Source organism: Hyperoodon ampullatus (assembly GCF_949752795.1).
Source record: "Hyperoodon ampullatus genome assembly, chromosome: 1".
Taxonomy (NCBI): domain Eukaryota; kingdom Metazoa; phylum Chordata; class Mammalia; order Artiodactyla; family Ziphiidae; genus Hyperoodon; species Hyperoodon ampullatus.
The window spans coordinates 202,410,282-202,422,380 of record NC_136914.1 but is presented as its reverse complement, the minus strand read 5'-3'; the positions used below and the strand labels follow the sequence as shown (position 1 = coordinate 202,422,380).

Genomic DNA, 12,099 nt, shown 5'->3' with positions numbered 1-12,099 from the left:
AAATGTTCATATTAAGCCAGAGTTTTGCTTCCTAAAGAGTTGGCTCTGTTTGAGGACTGATGCTATGGAACACAGAATAGGAGGATTTAGATCCAAGTCCAGCCCTGAGTGATCCTTGGCTGTCTGCAGTGGCCCCTTCATCTCTTGTAGTTGGTCCTGGAGTCGAGGGATTGGTGCAGTGATCTGAGCCACTCATCTAAAGGCTTAAGGTCTGGGCTGAGAGGTCCATAGTTTAGGAAAGTTATTGGTTCAGTTTGCAAGACTCCTGAGCAAGGTATCTCAACCTTAGCACAATAGGCATTTTAGGCCAGATAATCTGGGACTGATTTTTAAGAGATAAATCTAGGAGTCTTGGAACTTAGATTCAGAAAGTCTGTCTTCTTGGGCATTAGTATTCAAGTAATCAGCCCTAGAGCAAGACATTTTGAGTTCATTGCAAGAAACAGCAGTCCCCCCATCTTGTCCCCCCAAAGGCAACTTTTCCTCCACAATATCTATGCCTTCCTCATTCTCAGAGCCTACTGTCAAGGAAAGGACTTGATAAACTCTTTAACTCTGAAGCACAATGGATAATCCCTCAGATGTCAGAGCAGTGTGAGTGCTGTATTGGTGTTTGATTAGATGAATTAGATATAATTATATTGCTCCCAGGGACCTTTGCCTTCTAGCCAAGAAGAAAAAGTTTTCTACCAAATAAATGAAGCTCCAGCTGCATGGTTTTGGGCATCAATAAGTGGGTGGAAAAGGTATTCTTAGATGGATGGGCATCTATCTCAGTGCCTCTGATATCACACATATTGGAGGCAATCTACTCCATTTACTTATTCAGCTGCCCTAGCTAGGACACAAACAAAAGGTTTTATGATGTAAAAGATGGACAGTAGGTTTCATTTAGACAGTTCTGGTCTGAAACCCAGATATTGCCCCAAAGATGGCTCTGTGTTGGATGAACAGCCTGCTTTCCTTGTTCTTTGTGAGTTAGTTCCTGACTTCAAATAAGCAAATTCAAGGACAGATGCAAAGTGATGAGGATGTTTAGGTTGTCGTTTACTTGTTGTCAGTGGTTACTAAACTTACGCATTAAAAAGGAGAGCTGGACAAAAGTACTGGGATTGTTTTTTTGTTTTTTTAAGTCCCTTTAAGTAAAGACAAGTTAGGGAGCTCTCATTGTTTCATTTATTACTTATGATGATTTTAAGATCTTCAAAGTGAGCTGGTTTCGTTGTGTGTGACTGGTGGGCCAGGGTTCCAAGCAGCTTGTTTTTTGACTGATTAAAGGCTTGTAGGCACAGAGCACCTCTCACGTTTCCCTGCTATAACTCTGCAATTCCCCTTTTCTTCCACAGGTGGGCAGCATGTTCATAGCAGATGCCCATGAGAAAATCTCAGTGCAGTAAGTGGCTGACGTTCTTGTGCGGTGACTCGAACATTGGTGTGGGCTCTCTCACTGGATATGAAAGTGTGAAACATTACCTCTGCTAATCTTTTACAGATTCAAACTTTTTTGGTGATTTATCAACTGTTTCTTGAGTTTTGAACAATAATGGAACCTTAGAAAACTCTGCTTCAGTCACATGTATTGAGCCCCAAGAAGCTGAAAAACTGTTCCCAGCTGTCTCTGGAATTAAATGAAAGAGGGCTTGGTGTCTGAGCCAGTTAAGGACTTAACTGGATTGGGGTGGAAAAGCGAGAGGGGGGAAATAGTGAATGAAGTAGATAAGAACTAGTTCTAAGGAATTAAAGGTAAAGCTCTGACTGTATACCCTTTACATAAGCCCCAAAAGGAAATAAAGGGAGTATTAGAAACTCAAAGGGATTTATAATGAGGAGCTGGAGTGAAATCTTATCTTGAGGGTTATACTCTTTTAACTTCTTCATTATAAGAGACTCTCCAATTTGTTCTCTTTTTCTTTAGAACCAACGAGGCCATCCTTCTGGCACTTTACGAAGCTGTTCATTTAAATCGCAACTTTATCACAGTGTTAGCCCAGGTTGGTTATGTTAAAAACTTCAATTCTTTTTCTCCCTGAATTTCATACAGATTCACTCCGTTGAAAAGCCTATCTGGCTGTGCCATGTAAACCCTACTTTGCATTGGTGAGTGGTAGTTATAAAGAGTTGCATCAGTTGCCTTTGCTTCATGCTCTCCTCAAATATGTATGTTTCCATCTGGTGCTGAAATGGATCTGATAACATGCAAAGTTAATGGTCTTGACCAGTGTACTGATTTTGCTAACCAAATGAGTTGAGATTACTTCATTTTGCTCACCGGAAATCCCTTGGTATTATCTGCCCATATGGATGTATATAACAGGCTTTCTGCTTTCTAAACCTTTGTGGAATTACAACCGGAGATAAAATAGGCCACGTCACTTATCTTATTATCTTACCCATGTCCAAAGAAGAAGAGTACAAAATATCTTGTGCAGTGTAAGGTTAGCTGTTAACCAAAAAAAAAAAAAAAGTTTACAAATACTGAAAGCAGAAAGTCATAGAATCCTGAGTGCTGGATCACTTGCCTAGGGGATAGCCTCGGTAGTTGGTACAGAAGAGAACTTAAATAGGTTGAAAACTTGAGTGATGCTCATGAAAGCTGTCTTAAAAAATTGATAAAGTGTTTTTATTTTAAAGCCAGACTGTTTAGAATATGTATGAAGGTTTCTTTTAAAGGAAAGTTTGCTTATGCTTTTTTCTCAAAGGGCAGATGTGTATGGGATCCACTGAGTTTCAATAACAAAAAAAATAAGGTCAAAAAGCAGTGTGCTGGTTTGAGGGTCTGGCTAAGAGGGACTTATCATTTTTCATGACTGATAACATGAGACTTTACCCACTATTCTCAGGGTGTTCCTTGTCTGCTCTTTGAATTCTATAACTGATTTTAAAGGAAGAAATGAGATGGGTAAAATCTGGTAAAGTTGTTGGGGAAGAGAAAGGAGTAGCCACCACTCAGCCCAATTTTCAAGAGCTGATGTTGGCAGGGATGGCTAAGGAAGGTAAGGGAAAGAGGAGTCATCTGTTTTGGTCCCCAGTGGATGTCTCGCCCACGTCTCTGCCTCCCAGCCCCACATGCTCTTGTTTGTTGTGAAATGGGAAGGCTGCCCTCTGCATAGCTCTTTTTATAGTACCTGTTATCTCCTTGGCTCACCTGCATTTATTAGTCAACTATGTGGTCATTAGAACAGTCTGTAGATATGTTTTAGGTTGATCTGATAAGAATAGTCCCTTCTCAGATAGGTTCAAATAGGACAGAAAGTGCCCTTTTGTGTGTGTGTGGAATAATTCTGTATATTTGTTTATCCCCGTTTTTTTTTTTTTTTTTTTTTTTACGCTGGCCTCTCACTGTTGTGGCCTCTCCCGTTGTGGAGCACAGGCTCCGGACACGCAGGCTCAGCAGCCATGGCTCACGGGCCTAGCCGCTCTGCGGCTTATGGGATCTTCCCAGACCGGGGCACGAACCCGCATCCCCTGCATCGGCAGGCGGACTCTCAACCACTGCGCCACGAGGGAAGCCCCTATCCCAGTTTTTTATTCATATGGTTCTGCAGAAAAACTTACGTAATGGGAACTTAGTTGCTTAACGAAAACTAGCCTGCAGAGCGTCTCATTAGAGTTTAGCAAGCATCAGCAGTAATCAGGTACTCATAGGAACTAAATGTAGAAGCAGTCCCTCCTCAGTGAGCTTTCTGTCTAATTATGAGGCCAGGAATACCAGAAAGGATAAGCAGAGGATACCCAGAACTGGATTTTCTCTTTCTTACCCTTATCTGTGCTCTCGTTCAGAGTCATCCAGAAATGGGCTTGGTGACAACCCCTGTCGGCCCTGCTCCAGCAACCCCAGCCACACCGCTGGGGACCACGCCGCCCTCCTCTGATGGTAAGTCCACCATCTCCTTTGTTTTGTGGACGAATATGATCTTGAAACTTTAGGGGTGAGCATAGTTCTTTTGGGTTTTTTTTGTTTTTTGTTTTTTTTTTAACAAAAAGCACAATTGTTAATTCTTTTGCTTAAGAAATTATCTGAAGAACTGTCCTTCAGGATTCATGAAGCTCCAAAGAAAAGTCTGGAAAAGAGAGTCAAGTGCTTTTTTCTGTAAAGAAGCTACATAATTCCAGCTTGTCCTCCTCAGGGAATGGTTGTAGAAGCATAGAATGCTAGATTTAAAAGGGACCTTAGAGGTCAGTGATGTCTGTCCTGCCAAACTGTCAGGGTACTTGTGAGGCTCAGATGAGATGTTTTATGAATATCTCACTGAAATAAATGTAAAATAGTAATATTATCTCTTGTTATCATTTGACAAATGTGGGAATTGAGGCCACAGAAATAAGAGGTTTGCCTAAGGTTAGTGAGAGTTGAGACTAAAAACCACAACATGGATCAGGGCTGGGACCATGCCTGTTTTGTTTACCACTAATTGCCCAGCACAGTGCCCGGCATGGGCACTGCTTAGTAAATATTTGTTGAATAAATGGATGAGAAAGTGAACCTGGGATTTGCTCACTGTTATGTGTCTGCCAGGTACACCCAGTTAAAAAATGACTAGTGCATAATAATTGGGAGTTTGCTGGGTATTTAAGACTTCCCTCCCTAAAAAAATAACAAAAAAATCTCCACTTACCACTGGCACTTAAGAAAAGGGTAACAGAAAAGAAATAATGAATTTTGCCTGATAGACTTTGTGTCAGCCTGAATTGGTTCTATTGTCAGCTGAGTGTGTTTGATGGAATAACTTAACCTAAAAATAATCTTCATTAATATTTGATGTTTTGCCTCAAATGTTGACCTCATTTTGGGTAAAGAAGTAGAGGAAATCTAACTTTGATCCTTTCTTTGTGCCTCCCTCCTGTCTGTATGTGACATGACCGTCTTTGATCTGTTTTTTCTCCTTCAAAGTTTCATATAACACCTGTGGCATTAGCATTTCAAGATAGTACAAGCATTATTGGTACAAAAGCATGACTGGGAGGTGCCACTGATATTCAAGTCTATGGCAGCAAATTGGATCTGTTTAGAATTGAAAGTCAAATTCCAAAATACAGGTTTCCCCTGCTGTCTGAAAGTAGAGCTCTCATATGAAACCTTCTGTAAGCTGAAAAGGCATAAAGCAAAGAAGCAATTACCTGAGGACACATCTTGCTAACAGGTTTACAAAGGAAATCTAGATAAAGCACAGATGCTCACAGACACAGTTTAAAGCTGTGGCGGCTTGATACTTAGATGCTGCGTGTAGCTCCTGGGGAAGGAATTTGGTGGTGCCACTCTCAGCTGCCTGGGATGCTCGCTGCCTCTGTTACAACTTGCTACAAAACAAATGCTGAACACGATTTTCATTTTTTGCCTTTTTTCTTTCTTTCTCCCCACCGCCCCCAACTCCTGTCTCTTGTTACATTCATTTCTAGTTGTTAGTAGGTGGTAGGATTTTTTTTTCTACTTTTCATCGTCTAAATGTGAGGGAAAAAAAATGGAACGTGTGTACTTTCTTTAAATTTTTTTTCAGTTTTATTGAGGTGATTTGATATGCATATACATTGTGAGAGAATTCCCCCCATCTATTTAATTAACACATTCATTACCTCACATATTTATCTTTTTATTTTTTGGAGGAGGTGAGAACATTTAAGTTCTACTCTCTTAACAGATTTCAAATACAACATGGTGTTATCAACATAGTCCCCATATTTTACATTAGATCTCCAGATTTTATTAATCTTACAACTGAAATTTTGTACCCTTTTACCAACCGCTTTATATTTCCCCCACCCCTAGCCCCTGGCAACCACTATTCTACTCTCTGCTTCTATAAGTTTGACTATTTTTTTTTAGATTCCACATGTAAATGATGCAGTACAGTATTTGTCTTTCTCTGTCTGACTTATTTCACTAAGAGTAATATTCTCTAGTCCATCCATGTTGCTGCAAATGGCAGAGTTTCCTTCTTCCTTGTGACTGAATAATATTCCCTTGTATATATATATATGATATCTTCTTTATCCATTTATCTGTAGATGAACACTTAAGCTGTTTCCATATCTTGGCTACTGTGCATAATGCTGTAATGAACACGGGAGTGAAAATATCTCTTTGATATCCTGTTTTCATTTCTTTTGTATATATACCTAGAAGTGGGATTGCTGGATCATATGGTAGTTCTGTTTTTAATTTTTTGAGGAACCTTCATACAGTTGTGGTTACACCGATTTACATTCCAATCAACAGTGCACAAGGGTTCGTTTTTTTCCACATCCTCACCAATACTTGTTATCACTGTCTTTTTTTTTTCTTTTTTTTTTTTTGGGCCATGCGGCTTGTGGGATCTCAGTTCCCCGACCAGAGATCGAACCTGGGCCTTCTGCAGTGAAAGCGCAGAGTCCTCACTGCTGGACTGCCAGGGCATTCCCTCACTTGTCTTTTTTTTTTTTTTTTTTAAATTAATTAATTAATTAAAAAATTGTAGTATAGTTGATTTACAATATTACATAAGTTTCAGGTATACAAATAGTGGTTCACAATTTTTAAAGATTATACTCCATTTATAGTTATTATGAAATATAGGCTGTAATCCCTGTGATATATCCTTGTAGCTTATTTAGTTTATATAGTAGTATGTACCTCTTAATTCCCTAACCCTATTCTGCCCCTCCCCACTTCGCCTTTTCTCTTTGTTCCTTTTTTTAAAAAAATAAATATATTTATTTATTTATTTTTGGCTGCGTTGGGTCTTCGCTGCTGCCCACGGGCTTTCTGTAGTTGCAGGGAGTGGGGGCTACTCTTCGTTGCGGTGTGCAGGCTTCTCATTGCGGTTGCTTTTCTTGTTGCGGAGCATGGGTTCTAGGCGCGTGGGCTTCAGTAGGTGTGGCTCATGGGCTTAGTTGCTCCGCGGCATGTGGCATCTTTCCGGACCAGGGCTCGAACCCATGTCCCCTGCATCGGCAGGCAGATTCTTAACTACTGCGCCACCAGGGAAGTCCCGCTTTTTTCCTTAAAAGTGGAAATTCTCTTTGGATTTCTTTCCATTAGCGAGAACAGATACTAATGTAGGTTTTTCGTAAAGGTGAAGTGGCTTATGTAAAAATGAGCTTTCGAAAAGCGGGGCACGCCTGTATCTTAATGAGAAGGAACATGTAGCAGGATTGCCTACTTGTCTCTGCTTATTCAGGTCACCAAATATCCCAACGGAAATACTGATCTTTCTCTTTAACGATGCAGCCTGCCTGGTTACCATGGATATCAAAAGGCGTGTATGTAGGTGCATGCGTGCGTGCGTGTGTGTGTGTGTGTGTGTGTGTGTTTATCTGAGTTCCATGTAATGTTGGGGTTTGGATGCTTCAGAGAACTGCCTTTCAAACTGTTCATTGGGAACACTTCCACCCATACACTTGATTATGCAATGGCAGGATTTGTGCTTACTTACCTACAACCAGTGAGCTTTTATTTTTTCTAGTGGGAAGATTGGAGTCAGCCCACTTTCAAATGACTGTCTCCCTTGACAAAGGCTGCTGGGAAGAATTATGAAGCCAAAGATCAAGGAATAAACTCTTCCTTAGGAAGGAGATTTTAATTTGTGAGGGATTTTATTCTATCTCTTCTGTTTTGTTCTTTTTCTTCTCTCCTAACTCATTTCCTTTCTGTACGAATCTAAGTATTGTAACCCTGTTTTCAAGTTTTGGTTTTTAATTGGTTTTTAATATAACTGGTGCTCAGTAGCCTAGTTATATTTAAAGATATGTCACTGGAGCCATTATTTTTTAAAAGTCAGCAGTTTAGCTGTAACATTTGTTCTCAGTTCAGACTTGACATTTGACAGCTCAGCCTTGGCATGAGAGGACTTTCCGGTAAACTAAAAATACATATACTTCTATATTTCTACATATTATATAAGGCAGTTTTTTAGTTATTGCTGTGTTTGAGTGGGGAAAAACGTCCCACTAACCAGTTAGATGCCTCTTTGTATTGGACAAAGGAATGATTATGGGCTCTGAGCTTCAGAATAGGCTGTAGATTGAAATGACAGTCTCAGGTCATTAACCCATAACATGAATTAAGACCTTTTAGTCTTTCAACATAAAAATATATTTGTCTTTTATTAGTTCTTGGGGGCTGAACTGTGGGAAAACAGCCAAGGGTTAGGCATGCTAATTTCTCATAACGCTTTTTGCTGTGCTTGCTATGTATTTTGGATCCATAATATGCAAATGTTTCCCATTGTTAATAAATGTTCTCTGCATAGATCGTAATAACTCCAGGGGGATTCATTATGGTTATCAATACATATTGTGAATAATATCCCAAACTCAGCTGAGTCTTTGTAGGTGAAAATATAACAGAAAGCTATAGATTCTCTAGTTTGTCTGGGCTATCATGAGCTTCCTTTTGCTTATATATTATGTCTTCGACTGTGTAAAAGTACTTAACAAGATGTCTGAGTCTCATGTAAAGTATTAGAAACTTGGGAAATCTATATTAGGGCTGTCCTTTGTGGGTCAGCCTTAGTCTGGTCCCTTACTGTTCACTGGGACTGTGACACAGAGAATGTGGGTAGGGGTAGTTTCTCTTGGAAACATCAAGCAGCTGGTTATATAAAACTCTGTCCCAGTCAGTAATGTCCACCGATCTTTAGTCTGGTATTCCTTTTCAGGTTCCCTTTCAAGTGGGGAAGGGATTAAAAAATAGTATTTGAATGTAGTTCTGCCTTAACTTTTTTTCCTTTCCATCTTGGGTATTTCCAGCCTAAAGCCTTATTCTCAAAATTGAGCAATATTTCTCCATATTAGGAATGAATTGTCATTTATTTTAAGCAGTAGACTCATCAAAGCAAGGCTCATTTATATTCAGTACAGCTCTTTCACTTAGGTACAAATTAAATTGCTTTTAAGAAGGGCCTTGAACCCTTTTGGATTACTTGGGGCTAGAAAGTGGAATCAAAATACCTTTCTTAGGATGTTGGGAGAAAAGCACTGTTCTGGAGACTGGCATTCTTAGGTAGGAGAGAAGGGCATTGGGCTTAATCTTGGGGGTAGGAAGGGCTGTAGAGGCCTAGGAAGACTAGATAAAGGTTTTATGATAAGCACTCGGTCTTTCCTCTGTTGTGTAAAAAGATTATTTCGTGATTTCCTTGCCTGCTGGCAAGTTGGCTGTCTGTATAGGTAGAAGTGTTAGATGGAATATGTTATAGGCTAAATGCATTTCATCTGTTTTATTCCAGTTATAAGTTCTGTGGAACTCCCACTGGATGCAGATGTACAGACCAGTAATCTACTGATAACCTTCTTAAAGTATAGCTCGATTGTCATGCAGGACACCAAAGGTAAGGCATGCTACTTTGGGGGCTCAGGAAGCAGGAGGTGGCAGGTAGCTGCTTAGCTAGAGCAAGGGGCAGCATTAATACTTTGAAGCTTGGACAAGATGAACCATTGGGACCTCCTGTGCAAGGTGATGGTCCTGATTACTGGCAAACAGTGATTTCTTATTGCCAGATGACAATTAGATGGTGTTGGGGAAACCTGGAGCTGGAGGGGGAGTGCTCCAAAGTAGAACAGGAAAAAAATTGATCTCTACAAAAACTAGCAAGTCTTCTTAGCAGATTTTGATAAGTGGATGCAGACTCTTGTGTGTGGGAAGTGAGGGGATTAGCATGTTTCAGGGAATTCCCTTCTGAGGACAAGAACTGAAAACATCAGCTCATAGTGAGAATTAGGACTGTTGTACAGAGTACGGTAGGAAGAGGTGCAATTCAGAGGGACTGTGTTCTTTAACACTTAAAACAGGTGTGTCAGTACTCATCCTTGAAATGCAGAATGGAAGTGGGAGAGAAATAGGTATTAGAAAATTTTGAGTTTATTCTGTCTAGTGTCCTGTTCTTCCTCTGTTGATGATTTTTCTATGATCTTTTAATCGGTGGTAGGGTAGTGGAATAGTTGGGCTAGAAGAAGGGATTGGGAGGAAGCCCAGCAAATTCTGTCCAGTATATACATCTCAGGGTTTTTTTTTAAACCTAGTTTTTTCTTTATACCAGATTTATATGTTTACAATTTTTATTTATTTATTTCTATTATACTCTTTATTGTAGTAAAATTTACCATTTTAACTATTTTTAAGTGGCACTAAGTACGATCCCATTGTTATGCAACCATTACTACCATCCATCTTTAGAGCGCTTCATCTTGTGAAACTAAAACTGTACCCATTAAAAACTTATTCCCTATTCCTCACATTCTCCCCTTTTCCCAAAGCCTGGCAACCACCATTCTGCTTTCTATCTCTTTGGATTTGACTACCTCATATAAGTGGAATATATCCCAGTTTTAAGTTTCTCTGGAAATGAGCCTTTTATTTCATGGTGACACTGAGGTAGCATTTTTCCTCCAATTTTTTTTTTTTTTTTTTTTTTTTTGCCGTACGCGGGCCTCTCACTGTTGTGGCCTCTCCCGTTACGGAGCACAGGCTCTGGACGCGCAGGCTCAGCGGCCATGGCTCATGGGCCTAGCCGCTCCGCGGCATGTGGGATCTTCCCGGACTGGGGCACGAACCCGTGTCCCCTGCATCGGCAGGCAGACTCTCAACCACTGCGCCACCAGGGAAGCCCTTTCCTCCAATTTTTTAAATGAAAAAATTCCAGTAAGCAGAGAAGCTGAAAGGGTCATACAGTGATCAGTCATATACCCATTAACATTTTGCCATATTTGGTTTATCTTTAAATTTCTGTTATTCTTATTTTGCCTGAATAATTTTAAAGTAAGTTGCAGACATCATTGTACTTCACACCAGAAGTACTTGGGCATGTATCTCAAAATTAAAGGCATTTTCCTAGGTATCCATCATTAAGGCTAAGAAAATCAACAATAGTCCTTTTTTTTTTTTGGCCGTGCCACACGTCTTGCGGGATCTTAGTTCCCTGACCAAGGATTGAACCTGGGGCACTGCAGTGAAAACACCGAGTCCTAACCACTGGCCCACCAGGGAATTCCCAACAGTAATTCTCTAATATCATGTAATAGTCCATATTTAGTTTTTCCCAGTTGTCCCCAGAATGTTTTCCATAACTGATAGTTGTTTTTTTTCTTTTAAATATATAAATTTATTTATTTATTTATTTATTTTTGGCTGCATTGGGTCTTCATTGCTGTGCGCCAGCTTTCTCTAGTTGCAGCGAGTGGGGGCTACTCTTTGTTGCTGTGCGTGGGCTTCTGATTGCAGTGGCTTGTCTTGTTGCGGAGCACGGGCTCTAGGCGCATGGGCTTCAGTAGTTGTGGCACACGGGCTCAGTAGTTGTGGCTCACAGGCTCTAGAGCGCAGGCTCAATAGTTGTGGCACATGGGCTTAGTTGCTCCGAGGCATGTGGGATCTTAGTTCCCTGACCAGGGCTTGAACCCGTGTCCCCTGCAGTGGCAGGTGGATTCTTAACCACTGCGCCACCAGGGAGTCCCAATGACCCTCTTTTTACCTCCATTTCACCCCCTCACCCACAAAGATCCTGGAAAGTAAAGAAGTTTTGATGGTTCTGGTAATTGGCAGTGATGGAGTAGCTCTTTCTGGGTCATTTGTTTGGGCTTAGAGCCCTGTTATTGAGGTTGCCTTCTTTTTTAATAACTAGAATGTGAGTTCTGGGAGACCACAGACCTTTGTTTAGTTCAGTGCTATGTCTCTATTGCCTAGCACAGTGCCTGCCACATAGTAGGTACTAAATAAATATTTTAGAGTGAATAGCTTTGGCAGGAAGAAAAATGATCAGCTTTTCTGGTCATAAGTAGTGTTCACAGTGCGAGGAGAAGCATGAGCTGGACCCTAGTCTCCAGTTAATTTCTTCCTGATTCATAGCCAGTTTGCTATGAACAGTTATAAAACTTTTCTGGATTTTGTGGTAGATGGGTAAAGGTGGTGGTGCTTTTAGCTAGTGGATGAGGAGGGGTGGGAAAGGGAATAGGTCTGATTATTCAGAAGCAAAGGGCTGATATGGAAACAAAGGGCATAGCCCTGACTTGGGCCATGGTATTAGTGACCATTACAATAATTGGATGGTTCTCAGGAAGATGGTTAGCTATCCATCAGACTACCAGAATACTTACGAAAAAAATCTTATGGAGGAATTCTTTTGCCTAGAAGAA

General features: G+C 40.5%; 1 protein-coding gene across 1 annotated transcript in view; it reads left to right on the top strand.

Moving 5' to 3' along the window:
• ARMH3 (armadillo like helical domain containing 3) overlaps positions 1-12,099 on the top strand; it is a gene marked incomplete at its 3' end in the record, with an annotated part of 562,435 nt that overhangs the window by 421,873 nt on the left and 128,463 nt on the right. The window contains exons 13-16 of the mRNA XM_079715021.1: positions 1,347-1,393; positions 1,916-1,991; positions 3,781-3,874; positions 9,201-9,302. Of these exons, the coding sequence (XP_079571147.1) occupies positions 1,347-1,393; positions 1,916-1,991; positions 3,781-3,874; positions 9,201-9,302 (319 nt within the window). The remainder of the gene's footprint in view (positions 1-1,346; positions 1,394-1,915; positions 1,992-3,780; positions 3,875-9,200; positions 9,303-12,099) is intronic.